The sequence below is a fragment of the Canis lupus genome, chromosome 21 (genome assembly GCF_011100685.1).
Source record: "Canis lupus familiaris isolate Mischka breed German Shepherd chromosome 21, alternate assembly UU_Cfam_GSD_1.0, whole genome shotgun sequence".
Classification (NCBI taxonomy): domain Eukaryota; kingdom Metazoa; phylum Chordata; class Mammalia; order Carnivora; family Canidae; genus Canis; species Canis lupus.
In genome coordinates this window covers 22,260,830-22,283,179 of record NC_049242.1, presented here as the reverse complement: position 1 = coordinate 22,283,179, position 22,350 = coordinate 22,260,830, and the positions used below count along the sequence as shown (strand labels likewise).

Genomic DNA, 22,350 nt, shown 5'->3' with positions numbered 1-22,350 from the left:
TATATATGCTATGATTTAAAGAGAAAAGGATAAGATTTTGGTCAGTTTAAGATCATGCTGGTTTCTGAATTATATGAGGGTCATACCTATAGGGAATGTAAACTCTACGTAGCTCATTTCTCCTTTATATTGCCTCTGTAGTTTTTGCCCCTCCCCTATCTTTAGTAACTTTTTCTTGTAATGTAATTTCAAACTTACAAAAAACTTACAAGAGGAATTAAAAATAACCCCTGTGATTTTTTTTTAAGATTTTATTTTATTTTTTTTATAAGATTTTGTTTATTTATTCATGAGAGACACAGAGAGAGAGAGAGAGAGAGAGGCAGAGACATAGGCAGAGGCAGAGGGAGAAGCAGGCTCCATGCAGGAAGCCCATTGTGGGACCCAATCCCGGGTCTCCAGGATCACGTCCTGGGCTGAAGGCAGGTGCTTAACTGCTGAGCCACCCAGGCGTCCCTAAGATTTTATTTTTAAGTAATCTCTACGCCCAACATGGGGCTCAGACTCACAACCCTGAGATCAAGAGTCAGATGCTCCAGAGCCAGTGCCCCTTCGATCTTTAAAAAAGAGAAATATTACAGATTTCTTTATTTATATTTTGTTTCCAGAAAGTTAAGGTGGATTAGATAGAATACATGATTATGTGAAGTGAAATGGACAAGAGCAAGGAGATAAAACCAAGGGTAGGGATTTAAAATGGAACAAGAAATGAAGCAAATACAAAAATGCATCCTAAAAAGACTTTAGGAGGCCACAAATTGGTTTTTAGAATGATTTTTCCAGAAGCTTTATGATCTTGGGAGATCATGGTGAGGGTGGGCAATAAATCCAGGTTAAGCAAAACATACTTACTGCAGAACTTTTCAGAGCTATTATGTGTTAATGCATACTGTGAAAGTTGAAGAGTGGAATATATAATGTAAAGTGCTCCCCAATTTTTTTGACCATAGAATCCTTCTTTTGCAGAACATCTTGAGGAACCAATGTTCTCTGAAACACTTTGAGTGATGCTGTCTAGGCAGTTAAATACCGTATAAGCCTTGGGCTTTATGATAGTATTTCAGAGGGAAGGTACATACTATATCAAAGAAGAGACATAGACATCTTGGGTTTAGTTTAGAGGGGGTGGTTAAGGTGTATAAGGCATCTGGAAATCATTTTATATGAGAAAGAGTTGGTAGAAACAGGACATTTATTATGGAGAAGAGAAGCTGAGGATTGGGTTGAGGATGTGGGAGCTGTCAGTTTTCTTGACTGTGATACGGAAGAGGGAAAAGAGTTGGTTTTTGTGCATATGTGGACACAGACTAGAACCATTGGATAAAAGTCACAGGAAGCCCTGTTTACATTCTATATAACAAAATTTTCTAATTGTCGTAACTGCAGAAATGGGAAGAAACTGTCTTAGAAAGTAGTGAGTTCTCTGATCCTGCAGTTTCTGGATTGGTAGGGATATTGTGAAGATTTTAGCATAGAACTGGTAATAGCATTAAATGACTTTTAGAGTCCTGCTAGCTGAGAGGTCTTACTGTTCTATGAAAGTGGGATATAAACTTCTTTATGATAAAGTCACAGGAGACATTCTTCATAGAGGTACCTGATCTGCCTTTGCATATAATAGTACCATGTGTATTTCTGGTACCTAATATTAGTACATGTCCAGTAAATATTTAAGTGACCTATGGGGAAAGATATATCTGAGGGTCAGCAGGCCACCATCCTTGAGACAGATAGGGAAATCTAAGGGGATAGAGATATATACTTTATAATCAAATGGTACTATGAGATCAGGCTCCTGATATCTCGATCTTTGCACTCTGTCCTCAGCATCAGAGTTAATAAGCAATAGATTTAACTAGTCTAAGCATAAGCCAAAGTAAAGAGGAAAATCACTAAAGGATTAATTTTCACATCTAGGTTCATACTCTCATTTTTTGTCGTAGCTGTTGGGGTTGCTGTGGTGATAACTGTGTGATCATCAGCTACTCTCTGAGTATGGGCAAAAAGAGTAAAGAATCTCTCCAGTCCCTACAGGATAATGTTCTTTGGGCTGATGTCTCTGATAGGTGCTCCCATTTGGAAATTTGTTTTCCTTTTTTAGTCTCTTTCTACCTTCTCTCTCTGCAAATGCAATCCTTGCCTTTTCTGGATATTCAATGACTGTTACAGAATTGGGTTGCAGTCATCCTTTGCCTGTGGGTCCTCTCACCTACCTAGTGGGATACTTATATCACCACGAGAATTTCTTTCTTTTTTTATTTAAAGATTTTATTTATTCATGAGAGAGAGGGAGAGAGGCAGAGACACAGGCAGAGGAAGAAGCAGGCTTCATGCAAGGATCCCGATGTGGGACTCCATCTTGGGACTCTGGGGTCATGCCCTGAGCCAAAGGCAGGCGCTCAACTGCTGAGCCACCCACGTGTCCCACCATGAGAATTTCTTAAATGTGAGAACTTAGGTTTTATAAAAAGAATGATTTCCTAATAAAATTAGTTCTCTTAAGTGTAAGTTCTGTTCGTCTACTTATGAATAAAGAAAAACTGTAATATGCCTCACATGACATTTGATATTACAGGATAGTGTCCCACAGTCTTCTAGACTTTGGGGAGAAGTTTAATGGAAATTATACATCCTGGTGTGGCATATATTCTATCGGGTGTTTGGGGAATGGAGAATACAGTTTATTAATGGTAATTAAAAATTCCAGATCTATTGTATATTGATTTTCTTTTCTTTAGGAAGGCTGGTTTATTTTTGTTTTTGTTTTAAGAGTCATTTTGCCTGCTCCAACTTTTTTTGGACAACTTTGTGGTTTTCAAAAGCATAAGTTTCAAAGAAGGGTGAATTTGTGTTGAATATATTCTTGTTTTGGGGGGGCTACAGGAATTCTTTTCATTCTTCTGTAATGCTTTCACTGACTAATCCAAATCAAAGCAGTCTTTCTATATATTTGTCTTGTTGTTGCACTAGTCATTTGATTTTACTTAGGAATACAAAGCTATTTGTATGTTTATTTTATGTCTCCTCCATTGTAATTTAAACTTTGGAGTGGGGATTGTGCTTTCATATCTGACATAATTTTTGTCCTGTGTGGTATTCTGCAAAGGAGTTTAGGAACTTAACAATCATCTAATCCAACCTGCTTTTTCTGTAGAAGGGAAACTAATTTGTTGCTTGATTTGATGCATATTTAGTATTTATATGCCTCCCTTTATAGCATAAATATAATAAGCCTTGAGTTAGGGCTATGATTTATTTCAAAACTAACAAAAAGTGTCAGAATCAAGAACTTTTAGGCTACAACAACAATAACATTTCTACTGTCCTTCATAGTTTATGGAGCTCTTTTACATATATTATTTCATTATATCCTCAGAAATCCTGTGAGACAGAGTTAATTTTATCATTGTCATTTTAGAAATAATGGCACTAAAACCCAGAGACTCAAATTGCAAGTAATTGATGGAGCTGTGGCTGTCACCTAAGATTTTGAACTCCAAATGTTATACGTGTCCTATTGTATCAGCTTGCTTCTAGGTCATCTGCTCATTCTTGTTGGCGGTGGGCAGGATTTCTTTTCAGTAATTCAGCCATCAGTAAATGTTGACTGGATGCTCAGGTTGTAATACAGAACACATTTTCAGGTGCATTGGGGAAAATAAGACTCCTACAGCATTTTGTTCTTAACTATACACAAACATGCATCTACTTACACAAGTGCACACCTATTTATTATAGCAATTATCACATTGAATTGTAATTTGTCTTTTTACATGTCTGTCTCCCCAACCAGATTGTGTGCTTCTTGAGCATCCTCTTATAATTCTGTAAGTTCCTTTATAGTCTCAGTGCCAAATATAGACTCCTGCAGATAGATGCCTAGTTTGTTGAATCAGTGTATGAGTGAATGAGTAAGTGAATACAGACATATTATGCCCTCTGGGGGCTTACAGTCTTCTTGGGGAGATAAAGCATGAAGTTTACAGTAAATACAAAGATTAAAAAAAAAAACAAATTGTTTTTTTTTAAGAGAAACTTTGTTTATAGGGTTTTTTTTTTTTAACTAATATAAAACAGATTCCCAGCCTGTAGTTCATGTAATTGCTTCCCGGCGTCAGGATTGGTCAGAACATGAGATTGCAATGGAGACTAGCCCCACCATAATTTATCAGGATGTATCCAGTGAATCACAATCAGCTACTTCAACAATCAAAGCTCTGTTAGAACTCCAACAGACAACAGGTATGAATTCACATGCTCAACTGAATGAAGCATGTTTTCTCTAGAGATGGGTTGTGCTAAAATACTACCACTGTTATATTTTCTTTGTTATTATTTGAGCACATTTCCCCCCTCTGGACTGGTCTATAATCATTGCTGCAGTCTGTCTACTTGTCAGTTGCATAAGATGTGCCCAGGAGTACTGAAGGATAGATTAGTCAGGAAGAAAAAAATGGCAGAGCTCTTTCTTTTCTTGTCTCCTGCTTAAAATGGAAATCCTATAGCTTCTTGCCACAAGAAGGGAGTAGTTTCCATCATTTCTAAGCACAAGGATGTAGTATAGCTGCCAGTTCTATGTAAGAGTAGTAGAAGGTAGATTGAAGGGCCCCTACCATCCTCCTTGATATTGGTGGGGCAGTTTTGTGGACATAACACCATTAATGGCCCTTTCTAGCACTTTAATTTGTTTTATCTTTATATTTCATTGTATAATTTAACCACTTGAGCTTCCATGCAAAGCCATCCTCATTTAACAAGATCCTATCAGTATTTCTGGTTACTAATAAATATCTTCAGGAAACTAGGCAAAACCTGTGTAACTTTCTTGTTACAGTAAGTCAGAGATTGTTAGGTTATTTAAGGGACCTTAGCAATGATCTCATCCAACCCTTTCATTTTATGCATAAGTAAACTGAGATCCAGAGAGGTTACCTAATTGGCTAGTGGCAGAGTGAGACTCCATATCTTATGATTCCCAATTCAGTGTCCTCTCTACTTGTGGGATGACTATGGTATTATTTTGGTTTTGTTTTGCTTTCGTTTTGCTTTCTTTGTTTAAATGATTAGTCTGATTTTATCACATTATATGCTGTGGGGGAATGATCTGCATGATCATTCAGTAGACTTAATTACTGGTAACTATGTATTGTAACATCCACTTTACACTAGCCAAAGAATACTGGCATTTAATATCTTTGGATAATCTTTATATTGGTGTTATTTTTGGCCTTCGGCACTTCCTTAGCTCCTTGTCTTTGACATACTGAGCCATTTCCATTAATGTCTTATAGAAGGTAAAAACTGAATGAGTAGCTATTATAGAAAGTGATGAGAGAAGTAAATTTAATCCATGGAATCCATTCTTGTTTCCAGACCATTCCATAAAACATTTTTATAGGAATAGAGGTCATTTTTTTCTAACACTGAAAATTTTTATTCTTTAAGAGTTGTTGAAGACTTGGTAGCATTTCTTTGGAGATTATCTTGAATTTTTAATAGATCAAATTAAACTGGTCATTGTATTGTGCTATTCTGGGTAGGTATGCCCTAGAGCAACTCATGGTGTATACATACTGCTTATTCACCCTTTGTTTTCAGGTTGGTGAACTCAAGAATACCAGGGACTACCTTCAAGAAGGCTAAAGGAAATGTTCTAAGAGGAGTGTGTACAAGGGAAACAGATTGTTTGGCCTAGTCATAGTAGGGGGAGTAATTTTAGTCTGATTGCATATGAGTCCTTGCTAGGCTGCTAGGTATGGTTGCACAAGTTGTGTACCCTACAACCATACATAGCAGTCTGCTTTTTTCTTTTCAATTCACTATCTCCTTAGTCACTGCCAGTGTGGCACCCCAGAGGTCTGGCTCATTATTCCCATGGACAACTCTGGTTTTGATACTTGTTTGTAATAAAAATTAACTTTTCCCCTGACTTTTTTATGCAGTAAAGGAAAAATTGGAATCTAAACCAAGACAACCCACTATTGACTTGAGTCAAATGGCAGTGCCTATTCAGATGACCCAGGAAAAGAGACATTCTCCTGAGAGTCCATCCATTGCTGTGGTAGAGTCAGAACTAGTTGCTGAATACATCACTACTGGTAGGTGTCCTTTTAAAAAGTAGTATTAAGGTAGGAGAGCTACCTTTTTGGATTTGATGGGATGATTATTTGGGGGAGAATATAGTTTTTATATTTGTAAATCTTTTCCAGTTTGCTCTGAGAGCAAATTCACATTGTCCTTGGGACTTATACCCTGTCTTTAATGACAAGGGGGAAAAAAAATAAATGAGTTGTTGCAAACTGCAAGTAATAAAAATTGCAAGTTGGCCATAAATGATGTCTGTGAATATAGAGTGACAGTTGTAGAGAGAGGATAAAATACCTTTTATATAAGAATAAATATTTTGATGCATCGAATTTTTTTTAGTTTTAGGGGAGGGGAGGTGGGTCAAGGGAGAAGGTAGGTATAAAACCCAATACCTTTTTTAATGCAAAGAAAAAAAATGTGGAAAACTTGAAATCCATGTAAATACTTAGGAGTTCTGGTGGAAAGCAAATTATTTGTTTAAAATGGCCTGGCAGCGAAACTTTAATGAGATTTTGGATGGCATAGATAGAAAAGTGGAGCAGGAAGGATAATATTCTTTCTCTCATATTCTGATGAGACCACACCTGGAATACTGCTTTCTGGCTTGGACACTTCATTACCTTGAGATTTGAAATAGTTCAGAGGATAGTAATGTGAGTTAATATTAATATTAATGTGGGTTAGGAGAGATGACTTACTTATGAGGCAGTATGTCAAGAACACCTGTTTTAAGTTTTCTTAAGCAGTGATTAAAAGAGAACATAAAATTACATATATTTAAAGGATATAAATACCAAAGCAGAAAAGGAAGTATTTGTGTTTTTTTTTTTTTATTTTTATTTATTTATGATAGTCACAGAGAGAGAGAGAGAGAGAGGCAGAGACACAGGCAGAGGGAGAAGCAGGCTCCATGCCCCAGGAGCCCGATGTGGGATTCGATCCCGGGTCTCTAGGATCGCGCCCTGGGCCAAAGGCAGGCACCAAACCGCTGCACCACCCAGGGATCCCGAAAGTATTTGGTATCATTTTAGGAAATATTTTAGATTAATGGGTTAAAATTACCAGAAGGGAAAATCCAGTTAAAGACTATGGAAAGCCATGTAGTATCTTTCTTTAGAGATATTTAGCAGAAAGCTAAATAAAGCAGAGAGCAGTATATTGGGGAAATCACTATTAACCTCTGGGGATAGACTACATTATCAAATGGTAAATAGAGGAAAAGACCTATGATTTCTTCCCTTACTTATCCTTTTCAGAGCGGACTGATGAGGGGACAGAGGTTGCTTTTCCCCTTCTAGGTAAGTGGTGTGCATCCATTTGTAGTATAACTGAAGGTAAAAAATTGTTGTTTTGGGGGGGAACCACTTAAATGGATGCGCTCTACTCTGATCTGGTAGAGGAAAGGTAAGCTCCAGTCAGTGAAAAGGAGACTCCTTTTGCAAGATAGTGGGATTCTTTCTCAGAAATGAGCAGTTTGACATTGGAAAAAATAAGAGCTGTTAAAGAAATAAGTGACTTTTATGCTGTTAATAATGGCCCAGTTGAGGTCACTTCCAACTGTTTTCTAAATATTCACTCTGTGACCTCCTTCCATAATCTCCTCCCCATCATATCCTCAGCCACATTAAGCATTTTCTTTGACTTCAAACCCAGCTTTCTGGCCCTGATCTCTTGTATTATCCTGCAGTAGGTGTTAGTTTTCTCTGACTTTCCTGCACACTGGGTAATTACTAAGAAGAGATTTATAGTATCTTGAATGAGAATTATTCTTAAATGATTTTAGTTGATTTTCTATTAAATCCATTTCTTAATAAAAAGGTTAATGTCCTAATTACGAAAATTAGTAGGGCAGCAGAAATGTTCCATATAATCTGATAATTTCACGAAAAATTATCTTTATTGTTTATTTTTCAAATATTCATTTCTGATGATGCTTCTGTCAGTAAAAAACTTCATTAATTTGCTTGTTTAATTTTAATATTAGTATGATTTGTTTTTTCTCCTACTCAGTCACCTTATAAATTATTTCAGTAGTTTTAATATAAACACTGACTCCCTTTTTTTCAGTTTGGTTGAACACATATGAAAGATTTTATTTAACTCTTACTTAAAATATGCATATAAAACATACTATGAAATGCAGTGAGATACTGCAGTACATTTATACCAGTGATATTGCCTATAGATTATAGGCAGTATCTTATATCACATGTAGGCATATGTAAAAGAACAATAGAAAAACTGTGTGAATATAGACAGGATGAGTTATAAAAATAAATAAAGCTTATTTATATTTCACTGGATAGTTGTAGGTCTGTACTTATAATACCTAAGTGGTACTCTGACATTGATTTCTGTAGTGATCATCTTATCCATGGACATTTCACTATGATTTTTCTGAATATGGAACTACTTGAAATTGAAGATCAAGATATTTGAGCATTAGAATCATGAATTATTAAGATAATTTTTATATTCTCGAAATCCTTAGCTAATTTTACAGAGTAGTTTTACTCTGTTCTTGATTCAGTAAGCTCGTTTCCCAGTAACCATAAGCATTTTTAAGACTGTAGAATAAGAAGTGGTGAATGTTTTACTGTTTAAAAAGTTAAAGTTGAGGCTGGTAAAAGAGACTTTGGCATCAATGTAGATGTATAATTTTACATATATGCATCAATATAAATATCTAGTGCATTCCTTTGGACTTTTGTAGCAAAAGAATAAGAAATTGGGGTGGTTTTCCTGTTACACTATATTCTTACCCATTTATGTCAGATGAGCTAAATTTCGGATTTTTCTGTTCTTTTGTTTACTTTATAAGAGTTAGCAATTTAAGGACCATTTTCAGTCTGTTACTTCATTTGATCCTCTTCTAGAAAAAAATTTTTTATTATCTCATTTAAAAAAAATCAAGCAAACAAAAATAAAACCTCTCAGTTTAGAGACTAATAGAATTTAAATGACCTCTTTAAATTCCCCTAACTGGTTGGTGGCAGAGTGGGACAAAATCCAGGTATAACTCTTGATCCAAAAAAAACAAAAAACAAAAAACAAAAAACTCTTGATCCAGTTTTTTGTGCAGTATCATCTTGACCTCTTACATCTTTAGGAGCTATAAGGCTGCAAGACAGTGTCACTTCATGTAAAAGAATGAATGCTTCTGGGTTTTGTATTGCATTTGGAACTGGAACCAAGAAATTAAAGTATTATCTTAGTATCCTTAAAGATTTTAGTCTGGGATTTGATTACTGAAATTCGTTATTGTTTTGTTACCTTAATGGGATAAAGGTCATTGAAGAAATTAAGCACCATTTCATGGTGCTTCCACATTTCTCATCTCATCCTTATAATAGCTCTGTTATTCCCGTTTTACAGATGAGAATACAGAGTCTCAGAGAAGATAAGTGACTTTCTCAGAGTCACACAGCTTATAGATGGGCAGACTCTGGTCTTCTGCCTCCTAGTTCACAGTACCACATTTTCTCTCTGTGATGCAATCTCACAGACATTTGTTTAAAATGACTACTGGTTACAGATGCTGTGGTGATTTCTGGAGAAATATCATCACCTCCTCTATTTTCAGTCAGCCATCGCTCCCAGCCCCAACAGCCCTCCCAGCCCCAGCGGACCCTGCTCCAGCATGTGGCTCAGTCACAGACTGCAACACAGACTTCAGTGGTGGTGAAGTCCATCCCGGCATCTTCCCCTGGAGCAATCACCCACATTATGCAGCAGGTTGTATCTCTTCTTTTTCTCCCTACCTTCTGTAACTGCCTCCTTCCCTAAATAAGGTTTAGTTTCATCTAAGAGAGGAAATAACTGAATTGAAGAGCTGTTTATGTAGTTCTTTCATATGTGAGGACTGAGTAGAGGAAATGAATTGAGTCTTAACACTAAAAAGTAATTAAGAAACAGTATTCTTGGATCTTCTGTAAACTTGGAACATTTCAAAAGGATGGGGCTATCTAGATCAATCTGTGACTTCAGAATTGGTCACTGTTTCTATATATTTTGTTGCTACAGAAGTATTTGTTACTGAGGTGAGATTTTTAAATGAAATAGAAGTTGGCTTGTTAGCTGTTTGTTGCTGGGCTTTTTGCTTTTATAATGCATTCTCATGGGAAATATTATAAGTAGGTATAAATATCTGACTTCTTTTACTATATATGTCCAATTAAGAAGGAAGAGACTCAGTGAGAAAGGAGAATGAGTTAATACAAACCAGAATATCTGGTACCAGGGGCAATGAGGAAAAGAAAAGAATATGTTGATAAGCTGATTTTTGTGTCAGATACTGTGCTTTGAGCTTTACATTAATTTGTTTAATTCTCCCTATGATCTACAAGGTGGGTATATTATCCCTCTTACAAATGAGGAAACTCATGCACACGGAAGTTAAGTAAATTATTCTGGGTGGCAGAACCAGGATTTAAATCCAAAGCATCCTGCCTCTATACAAAGTGATATCATAGGTGCCAGATGAAAGCATGACTTATCATTAGTTTTCACATAAATCACCATCGTTTGACTGGTACAGTTAATCCTGATGGTAAGCAAACTAACCTGAATGGCAATAAAGAAATTGTTGAATTAAAAACCTATATGTGCAAGGTCATTATGAGATGAGGAGGGTTTCAGTTGAATCTCCAAGTTTTAAAGTTTAGAATGAGGGAATATCATGACAAGGAAGCGGGAAGGATGGGGTTGGGGTTTATTTTATGTCACTGAGGGAAGCTAGGTGGCCAGAGGTTTAGCTAGGAATTATATCTCAGCTTGGATGCTGGCAGGTCCTGAGATTGAGCTTTCTCAAGACACCCAGAGAAGTCAAACCATGGCCCTAACCATGTCACTCAAGATCGATGCCTCCTCCCAACACTGTAACAGTCTCCCTTCCCAGGGACAGGAGTGTTCTTGTACCCTCCCCTAGTCTCCTTCCCTCCTGGCAGCCAAGTCTCTGGGATACTGTTGCACAGTGGGCCCAGAATTATGACCAAAGGGGCGAGGAAAACTAGTACAGAGGGTTATTCACACAGGCCTTGGTGAAGCCTGATAATCATTTCCACTCTAGTAGAGAGGCCCTCTGTGGGGATCCGGATGAGTTTATCCCTCAGATACCAGCTCTTCCCTTCTGGGCAGCATTGGACATAGATAGACATGGCCAGAGTGGCCTTCTCTGAACATTGGCTTTTCCCTGGACACCTCATTCCTGGGTTGCAGCATTCTTTTCTTTGGACAGGTGAACATCTCTGATGACCAGGTGAGAGAGCTGTGTCCTGAGCCAGAGAGCCTCTTCTTTTCCTGTGTTGGGCTGTGCTTGCAGCGCAGCCTTATTCCTCCTACCTATAAATTCTGGGCCCTCTAGGACTTTTCTTATAGCAGTGAGTAGATTAGTTTTTCTAGTACTTAATCTCCAAGAATTGAAATTATAAGAGTCTCAATCTAAGGGACCCTTTAGGTTTAGAAAACTTGAGATTTCTTGGTCTTTTTAGTCTCTTCCTTCTGAAAAATTTTGAATAAATCTCATAACCAGGTCTTTTCCAGTTTGAGGAAAATGTAGCAATGTAGGTGTTTTTTCTTATTTCATTCTTACTTTGTGCCTTTTTTACTTAGGCATTAAGCAGTCACACTGCTTTTACCAAACACAGCGAGGAACTTGGAACTGAGGAGGGCGAGGTTGAAGAGATGGACACTTTAGACCCTCAGACAGGTCTGTTTTACCGATCTGCCCTGACTCAGTCACAGTCAGCTAAGCAGCAGAAACTTAGCCAGCCCCAGCTGGAACAGACTCAGCTGCAAGTGAAAACTCTGCAGTGCTTCCAGACTAAACAGAAGCAGACCATCCACCTGCAGGCAGACCAGCTCCAGCACAAACTCCCGCAAATGCCCCAGCTTTCCATCAGGCATCAAAAACTCACCCCTCTCCAGCAAGAACAAGCACAGCCCAAGCCAGATGTACAGCACACACAGCATCCCATGGTGGCCAAAGACAGGCAGCTTCCTACCTTAATGGCACAGCCCCCGCAAACTGTAGTACAGGTGCTCGCAGTGAAAACCACGCAGCAGCTCCCTAAACTGCAGCAGGCTCCGAACCAACCAAAAATCTACGTGCAACCCCAAACCCCCCAGAGCCAAATGCCGCTCCCAGCCTCATCAGAGAAACAGCCGGCAAGCCAGGTAACGGAATATTGGTAGCATGCAAAGTTAAACTTCTCTGTTCACGGAAAAAATGAGAACATCACGACCTGATCGTGATTAGCAGTGCTTTCTCCTGGCAAGAGGAAACTCAAAAGCCTCATTTATGCTGGTATTACTTTACCCCATCAGAAGGTGGCATTAGGGAAGAAATGCACGCATTAACATAGGAAGAAAAAAAAAGCATAGCACTCAGAACTTGATTTTCCAGGCAGTTTTTAATAAAATCACTTCAGCATTGATCAGCAGTGCATAGAAGCAAGATCCCTAAGTTATTTGTAATTTTTAGATATAAAATATTTTTTCCATGCTTGTAAACTCTCATATTGTGGCAGTAATGCTAAGTAAATTACAGTCTTTTAAAAAGCTTCATTGAACATCTTCCTTCGTAGTTACATCATCTAGTTAATAAATTTGCCTTCTAGATTTATCTTCTAGATTGCAGAGGAATTATCTGGATATCCAAAAGAAAAATATTAGGGAAAACCAGTGGCTTTGGAGTGATGTATATGTGTGTATGTGTATATTATAAATACATATATAGAGAATATATTTGTATAGATGTATTTTGAAGCAAAAAATTGAAAATCCTTTTTATTTTTAAAAACTGAAGATGATATGAATAATTTGAGAATGGGTTGAAGGTATACTGTGTGGGGATATACATCCCAAAGGAAAACAAGGCTGCTGTGACTTTTTTTCCCTTTACTGCTACGAACCTTGGCTGGCTAGACAAAGGTTCTTTTTACCCCTCCTTTTTCCCTAGGTTTCTTAAAAATAACCAGATACTTTCCCATCCAGCCCTCTTTAAAACACCAAGCTTCATTCAGAATGTCTTCCTAGTATACAGCACGAATGTTTCTTTTGCCATATTATCTGGGGTGTTTGATAGATTTTCTCAGAGATGTAGCTGTAACACACACAACCCCAATTTGTTTTCAGGTGGAGCAGCCAATTATAACCCAAGGATCCTCTGTTACAAAGATAACTTTTGAGGGGCGCCAGCCTCCCACAGTTACAAAGATAACTGGTGGCAGTTCTGTGCCTAAGCTGACATCACCAGTTACAAGCATATCTCCCATTCAGGCCTCTGAGAAGACAGCAGTGTCAGACATTTTGAAAATGTCTTTGATGGAAGCTCAGATTGATACAAATGTAGAGCATATGGTAGTGGATCCCCCAAAGAAGGCTCTTGCCACTAGTATGCTCACTGGTGAAGCAGGATCATTACCCTCCGCCCATGTGGTGGTGGCAGGGATGGCGAATTCCACTCCCCAGCAACAGAAATGTAGAGAGTCCTGTTCAAGTCCATCTGCTGTTGGCCCTCCCTTAACGACAAGGAAAATCGATGCACCAGGAGTGCCTACGACAGGCCAGTTCATGCGTATTCAGAATGTAGGCCAAAAGAAAGCTGAAGAGAGCCCAGCAGAAATTATCATCCAGGTAAGAATTGGAAGGAACATGAAACGCATTGGGCATCTTGGGGGTTGTGGGTTTCGCATGATTGGGGATGTCATAGGAAGAGTCAAGCCAAGATGACAAAATACAGCAATTATTTTTGAGATGACATTTGACAGATTTGGTTTACACCTATTACAAATATACACATTTATATTTTCTGGAAGAGAATCTTAGAAAATTGGTGGATGATATCACACAGCACCCCTTAGAGGCAATTAAGGGCCCTGAGCCCAAAAACCAGCTTGATTTATAGATGCAAGACATGCTTGCCAATGTTAACTCAGTAAGTCAACCCAGAAAATCAGCAACTTGTTGGGGTCAAACTCCCTGGTCTTTCTCAAAAACTCCTGGGATATAACTGGATTGTACTTTTATTTCAAGTTAATTTCAGGGACCCTTTCTTTGGAAAAACACAGTTCTTTATCTTGATCCAGATTTATGGTTTTCAGGACACTTTAACCTTAATTAACTACAGTGTCTGGAAAAACATGTTTTAAGAAAATGTTCTAGGGACGCCTGGGTGGCTCAGCGGTTGAGCGTCTGCCTTCAGCCCAGGGCGTGATCCTGGAGTCCTGGAATCGAGTCCCACCCACATCGGGCTCCCTGCCTGCCTCTCCCTCTGCCTATGTCTCTGCCTCTCTCTGTGTCTCTCATGAATAAATAAATAAAATCTTAAAAAAAAAGAAAAAAGAAAAAAAAGAAAATGTTTCTACATAATTTAATTTTATATTTAATTTGGGATTAACCATAAAGCTTTGCTTTTTATTTCAATCATTGTTGAAAAATCTTGTTTATGGTTACTGTCCTGCCTTGGTAAGTACAGGCTAGTGAACATAATGAATTATTCATTGGCAGTAGATCTTCTATGCCTCACATTCCCTTCATTCTAAAACTCATCTGTCATCATGCATAATAATAGATCAAGACTACAGAATTATGGAGTCCAGACCAGCCTTTAGAAGTTGTGTTTTACTTCTCTTTCTCCTTGCGATGTATCGGGTTTTTTTCTTGACACTTGTCATTTGTGTGTGTGTGTGTGTGTGTGTGTGTGTGTGTGTGTGTGTGGCTAAGCTGATAGATGGCTTGGAACATTATCAGCTCTTGTTAGCTCTTGTTAGTTAATGGAGAATTTGGATTCACTGAAATGTGGATAATCTAAGATTTACCATAGATTCATTGTTGTGTGACTTGGAAGTTTCTGTGGTAAACTTTCCCTTTACCATGATGCCAGGCTATGAGAGAATGCAAATTAACCAATATTCATCCAAGTACGATATAAATAAGTGTGGAAAAAATGTTTAAAGGCAAATAAAACTGACCATTGGATTATTAAATGATTTGTTCCTCTCTGTAAAAACAATTGTTAGCAAATTAGGTAATTCTTGACAGAGGGATTTGTGTTTTTTTTTACCCCCTAAAGAAGTGGAAAAGGAATGGGTTCCTAGCTTTGCTGTTCACTGTGTGACTTTGGGCAGGGCTGTTTAACCTCACTATGCCTTAGTTTCCTCATCAGTAAAAATGGGAATAAGGAATGCCTACTTTATGTGATTGATGGGAGGATTACACAAAATTGAGATGAAGCACCTAGCACAGTACCTGGCTCTTAATGATTGCCCAATAAATGGTAGCTACTACCATTTTACTAAAATTTTCTGTGGCTCCTGAGGGTTTAAATTGGTAAAATTAAATACCAATAATTTGGGATAACTTATTTGGAAATTATTTTCTGCACTTTATGTACAGGGCTGAAAAGTACTTTGCTTCATATATCAAGGGTAGTATCTAACGAGTAGGCTCTCTACAGAACTCAGAACTAACTTTCAGTGTATTCCATATGCTAGGTGGCCATGTCAGAGGGAAGGGCTTTGTGATGGTTAGGAACTGAGCTTTTAACAAAAGCTCAGTTCCTAACCAGGTCCAGAAACACCCGGATTTAAGTTTCACCTGTACATCTCCTTCCCAGCATTGTGGTTTGACGCAACAGAGTTCACCTCTGTATCTCCATTTCATAGAATGAAATGCCTCAAAGGGTGGTTTTAAGGATTTTGTGGGAAACTGTATGGAATGCAGTCAGTTAAGTGTTTGACACAGAAGAACACTCAATAAACATAGCTCCTGTTACTATTATCATCATGAATATGTTGTTAGGATATTTTCAGATCTTACTAGTTACAGTTACCTTTGACTGGAAGTACTTGGAAGTACTGATATAACAGATTCAGTAAAATAGTATGAGGATGAATGAAAGAAACCTGCAGAAGTGCTTTGATTCCTTGAAAAATATTTTATAAGAATTCAGCATGTTTAATAATAAATGCTTTGAATGAAAAGCATTGTTCTTTGGAGGTAGACAATCTGCATTTCATTCGTTTGTTCATTCATTCATTCATTCATTCATACCACATGTATGAATTACCTCTGTGTTCTAGGCACTGTGCTAGATGCAGAGACCAGAGTAAATAAGACAAATAGATCTTCTATTCTGAAGGAGTCTATATATGTGGAACTCATAGAATTTTAGAACCTTGTGGATCTTTTAGAGTATATCTTCTCTAATTTTATGCGAGATGAAAGCTCAGTGAGGTAAAGTGACTTATTCAGAGGTCCACAACAAGTCTGAGCCAGAGCTGAACTAAAATCCAAGTCTCCTGACTCCACCTAAGGTTTCTTCACGGTGATGAACTATATGGAAGAGTGAGAGGAAAACAAATAACAGAAAACTCCACTACCCTAGATTCAGTGTCCTGGCATCTTGCAACATTTTCTTGGTAGTATTAAAATTATATTTATATCCTCCCCCTAGTAGAAGATTGTTTTGGTCAGGTATATTTCCTGATATTCAACTTTGCTCTGGGACTTTTAATGCTAAAGATAGGTTCATTCATTTGAAAATTGATGCAAATGTTTATTGAGCATCTGATGCGTGACAGGCCCTGTTCAGAGCTCTATGCATCAAGTAATGAAAAAAGATATTCAAGATCTGTGCTGTAGTATATACTCTCATGGAGCTTACATTCTAAGGGTAAGAAGAAAAATAACAAACATGATAAATGCAACCAAGAAGTAACAATATAATAGTAGTAGGGATGGGATCTACCCAGTGATCCAGTTTCATACTCATAGAAGGAAGGCTTCTCAAAGCCTTTTACCCTAAGTTTTTGAGCTAAGATGCAAGTGATAGGATGGAACCAACCATGCAGAGCTATGGAGAAAAAGTATTACAGGAAGAGGGGAAGAACAACTGCAAAGGTCCAAGGTATAAGTGAGTTTGACATAAACTTGGAGTCATGGTAAGGAGTTTGATTTTATAGCAAGTACAATAAGAAACAGTTGTAGAACTTGAAGCAGGGGTATGATGTGAACTGATAGACCTTTTTAAAAGGTATCTGATAAAGATGAGAAAGAAGAACCTGACAAGGCAATATGGCCATAATATGTGTTTGCCTACTGGTATTTTTATTATTTAAAAGACAGTTTTGCCTTTTGTCTACTCAAGAAAGAGTATTAGTATTGACCCAAATAAATAACTTCCCCTTTGAGCTACCAAATGGTTACTGAAGGTTACTGAAAGGTTCAAAATATATTGTGGTGTCAGCAAATTAACCATTTATTTTACAGATAATAATGGGTGAAGTCTGACTACATTTACCTTTAAAATTTGCTTAATGATCAAAGGAAAATGTCCTTTAAAGTCTCTCTCTCTCTTGAATTAGGCACAGACTTCAGCCTCCTCTATTAGAAGAGGTGCCATCAGAAAGTGGAAAGATCATTTTAAGTTGTAGAACTTGGACTTGAATCCTGGCACTTTAACTTTGACCAGTTGTGTGACCTTGATTAAGTCACTCTCTTAGTTTCCTCATTTGTAAAATGGGAATAATACTTTTCTTAAGAGTGTTATGGGGATTTAGTAGAACATTATGTGTTAAAGCACCTAGCACAGTGCCTGGCGTGTAGTAGTTGTCCGATAAATGTCAGTTTTCTTGTTTCCTTCCTTAGTGTTGGGGGAATCCTTTCGTGTTTCTTTTTCTTACCATAAAGCCCTTTTCCGTGTCTTCTCTTCCAGGCCATTCCCCAGTATGCTATTCCTTGTCACTCCAGTTCCAACGTGGTTGTAGAGCCCAGTGGGCTTCTTGAGCTAAACAACTTCACTAGCCAGCAGTTGGATGACGATGAGACCGCAATGGAGCAAGACATTGACAGTAGCACAGAGGATGGAACCGAACCCAGCCCCTCTCAGAGTTCTGCTGAACGGTCCTAAGTGTTTTGGAAATAGGAGTGCACTTTAAAACCTACTTGGTTACCAAGTGTCCAGGGAAGCCCTTGATTTTTGATGTCTAATGAGAGCACTTTGCCCAGGCTTAGGCTGTGGACCCCAAGATAGCAGTGTTTCAACAAGAATTGCTGCAGGAGCAGCATTTTAAAACAAGATAAAACTCACAGGGGAATGTACTTTTTTTAAAAAAAAGGAAAAGAAAAAAAAAAAAGAAAAAGGAAAAGATGCACATCTACAAGTGACAGAAGACCTGACATTCTTTCTCTGTTGGACCACACCTGATGGAAAAGTTTGTCATGCAGTGGAAAGAGACTTTTCCTGTGAATGTTCCTCAACTGGTTTCTACTGAGCAAAACACCATCAGAGAAGGAGAATGTGAATAGTTTGTATTTTGAAAAGGTGTGTCAGGAACAGTTTTTTAAAAAACCTTTTATGTTTTTTGAAAATCCTTGGAAGTGTTGAATTGGTTAACATTTTACATTTGCTCAGTTTATAGTTTATAAAATAACTAGAAAAATACTGGCATTAAAGAATCCTTGTTAGATGGTGGAAATCAGATCCCTAACCAGTGGGAAGTGCTTTTTGGGTGGCTTGTACATTCTCACCAATTGTATGCTAATTTATTGTGTTGTTGTTTCTTTGTGCTCCAGGCAGCACACTTGCCTTCTATTTATTTAAATGTAAACATTTCAAAGCAGGCCATATTCTTTCTGACAGATTTCCTGTAAACCAGGATTGCCTGCCCTTTCCACCTCCCACCCCTCCCCACTCCTTTAAGAAAACTTAAGAGAAAATGTTTCATTGTGAAGGAGAGGAAAAGAAACATTTTCTGGCCCAAAGGAAATGTTCAGCTATGTTTAGGAAAAATTATTCATATGATGCTATCTTAACATTGAAATTGCACATTCGTGTTGGACTGAGACTTTGAAAATAACTTTTACATGCTTTTGTTTAACCCCCTTTGAAATGTATAAAAAATTCATTTACAGTTCTAAATGTAATGTTTTTAAGCATTCTGCCTTTTTAGGACACAGTTTGTTTTAAGCAATATGTTTGGGTCTTGTGATCACTGTCTGTCACAAGTAGAGTGAGGGGTAAGAGGGTGGGAGGGTAACGGTCAGTTTTGACAAGTTGTGGCAAAGGAAGCAATTCTTTTCATTTTTTAAAAAAATGTAAATAGAAAAGTTTTTAACGGTTTTATATAGATTTCACTATAAATAAGCATTTTAAGACTGACAAATGTTGACCTGTACATACATATATCAGCATAACTGCCCAATTTTTTGGTGCTGAAGTACTGTAAGTAGATTTCATCAACAGTCTCCTAATTTTTGCATCTATATCTAGAAAAAAAACTGTGATACTATAGTTATTAAGTTCCCACTAGAGTGACACTGAAAATTTAAACACAAGCATTCATAAGATGCACTGACCTCTGGTAGTCGCCATCATTTCTCCTGAACGATAACGACTTACCCATAGATGGGGCTGTTGGGTTTTATTTTATTGTACAAATTCATGTTTAAAAGACTTTGTGATTGTTTCTAGTTAAGTAACTTTTTAACCTCTCCAGTCCTAGGCTTCTTTGAGAATCTCATTACACTATGAACTCTCCCCCGGAAGACACAAATGCCAATACACATGTTAGATTTTGCGTATAATCTTAGGGGTCTGTAGGCCCCTAAGCCTAACCACATATTCAAGGTTAAGCCCTCTGTTATGGTCAGTCCATTACTTACAGATGTAAGTTTTTATAAAATAAAATATCTTTAAACATTCATGGGTCAGGTAACAAGAACATACTTGAATAAAGTTATTATGTTCTACTTCTACATATTCTGGCAGCATGGCATACCTGTGTCCCTTTGAGAATTTAGCCTTAATCTGTTTTCAGCAACTGGAATGGCAGATGAAACTTCCACCATCTACACTTTTAAAAATTAGTGTGTATATATTAACAAATTACCAAGTGAGGGATTTAACATTTATTTTTCTTTCAAAGGTATTGATTTCAAGGAGAGCATGAATTCTTTTGTTTATTCAACAAACATTAAACATCTTGTACGTGTCAGGTACTGTTCTAAGCACCAGGGATTCCACAGTAAATAAACAGAAAATTCTACCCTTATGGAGTTTACAAACAGAGAGCTTCCTGCTGATGGAATGGATACAGGGCTGAAGGAAGGAGGAAACAGGAGTGACTCTTAGGTTTTTTGATTAAGTGGATGGATGGTGATGCCATATATGGATCTCCAGGTATCCTTTTACTGAAAGTCTTAGCATCAGCTCTATTTGTATTTCGTACGTTTAAGTCCATAAATTAAATGTAATTTTAAGTCAGTCCTTGTGAAAGATATTCAGAGGTTATACTGCAAATGCTACAGAATTATTAGAGTCCTAACTGTTTTAGGCAGTGATAAGAAAAATCCATTTGGTTTAAAGTAAACTTTGATAAATGCTTTGTATTGCAGAATGCAGTTTATGGTGAACTTAGAGAACTTTTTAAAAAAAGGTTTTATTGAAATTAATTCACATGCCATACAATCCACTCATTTAAAGTGTACAGTTCAGTGGTTTTCACTATATTTACAGAGTTAGGCAGCCATCACTACAGCCAATTGTAGAACATTTTCATAACCCTAAAAAGAAGCCCTATACCCTTTAGTTGTTACCCTTGAAACTCACCCCACCACCCCAGCCTTAGGCAACCACTAAACTACTTCCTGTCTCTATGGATTTGCCTATTTAGGACATTTCATATAAATGGAATCATACAGTATGTGGTCTTCCGTGACTGGCTTCTTTCATTTAGCATAGTATTTTCAAGGTTGTAGCACCGTTCAGTCCTTCAGTAATATTCCATTGCTTTAATAGACCACCTTTTATCCATTCATTGGTTGATGGTCATTGGGTTGTTTCTGCTTTTTAGCTATTATGAATAATGCAGCTGTGAACATTTGTGTAGTTTTTAAATATGTTTTCAGTTCTCTTTGGTAGGTATCTAGGGAGTATAATTCTGTGTCCTACAGTAACTATTTTTAATGATTTGAGAAACTACTAAACTCCTTTCTACAGTGATTGTACATTTTAGAGCAGTATAGGAGAGTTCCAGTTTTTCTACATCTTCACCAGTGCTTGCTGTTATTTTTTGTGTTTGTATTATTATTATTTTTTAAATTATAGCCATCTTGGTGTGTGAAGTGGTACCTCATTGTTCTGATTTACATTTCCTGATGGCTAATGATAAGAATCTTCTCATGTGCTTATTGGCCATTCATTTATCTTTGGAGAACTACCCTTTGCCCATTTTTAAATTGATTGATTTTCTATTTAATTATTTAAATTGAGAACTTTTGAAGTACAGGCAATAATACTGCTCTTAAGAGAAAAGTAACCTGTTCTCTCTGGTAATTAATTCATCACTGTTAAAATCTTAATCTTCTTCATCTCTAATATAACAAATTGCTTAACATTCTTAAAACCAAAGCCATATAGAGCTTTATAATTGAAAACACTTTTAAATACATGTCTTTGTGCGGTTCTCTCAGTGACTTGCTAGGATAGGAGACAGTACAAAAGAAATAGTGGCCAAGTGATCTGGATTTGACTCCCAGACTCCTGTTACTGGATCATATGAACTTGAGCAAGTCCTATTCCCCATAGCACAAAGTGACCCCCATGGGATCATTGTGAAGACTGGATGAAACAGTGTATGTAAAAATGCCCCAGGCACAAAGTTAGGTGCTCTATTTTTTTAAGTCTAGTATTTATACATACTCCCACTTTATAAATAGAAAACTGAAGGCCCAGAGACAAATGAAGTACCAGAGCTCACAGATAATATGCTAGTAGGCATCACGCAATTCCCCAAGTTGCTATTTAGGAGTGTGTGTGTGCCACCACACACAGAGAATTGGCCTTTGGAAAGACAGGGGAACTTGATATTGGCCTATAACATGATCTCTTTGTCAGTCTTAGGTGCCTTCACACAGAGGTGCTCACACACAAGTTTGTTTTTTGAGTTCAATTACGTGTCACAAATCCCAGATAAGAGGAAGTAGACTGAAAAAGCACCATATAAGCAAGGCCTTTCCAAGAAAAGAGTGAGAAAATAGTCTGCTGCCTCTGTTTACAGGTTTATAAACTTTTAACTGAGGTTTGATGACCTATATATTGAAAAAAGGATCGAAACACCATAGGGTCAGATTTGTACTTGTGAGAAGTCTTGCTCTCCTTTCTTACCTCTTCCTTGTTCACACAGACTGCAACTGAAAATATGGCACTTACTTTAAAAACAAAACAAAACAAGCCTAGGTTTGAATCCTGACAAGCCATGT

General features: G+C 37.4%; 1 protein-coding gene across 13 annotated transcripts in view; it reads left to right on the top strand.

Moving 5' to 3' along the window:
- Positions 1-19,845, top strand: part of EMSY (EMSY transcriptional repressor, BRCA2 interacting) — a 90,358-nt gene extending 70,513 nt beyond the window's left edge. For 3 of the 13 annotated variants that reach the window (XM_038568559.1, XM_038568560.1, XM_038568566.1), the window contains 7 exons: positions 4,078-4,242; positions 5,943-6,098; positions 7,344-7,385; positions 9,623-9,822; positions 11,698-12,261; positions 13,222-13,722; positions 17,804-18,214. In XM_038568559.1, coding sequence (XP_038424487.1) covers positions 4,078-4,242; positions 5,943-6,098; positions 7,344-7,385; positions 9,623-9,822; positions 11,698-12,261; positions 13,222-13,722; positions 17,804-17,998 — 1,823 coding nt within the window. In that variant the 3' untranslated portion in view covers positions 17,999-18,214. Of the gene's footprint in view, positions 1-4,077; positions 4,243-5,942; positions 6,099-7,343; positions 7,386-9,622; positions 9,823-11,697; positions 12,262-13,221; positions 13,723-17,803 lie in introns of all 13 variants that reach the window. The other 10 variants (XM_038568562.1, XM_038568565.1, XM_038568563.1 and 7 more) reach the window with 7 other exon arrangements.
- Positions 19,846-22,350: the final 2,505 nt, after the last annotated feature.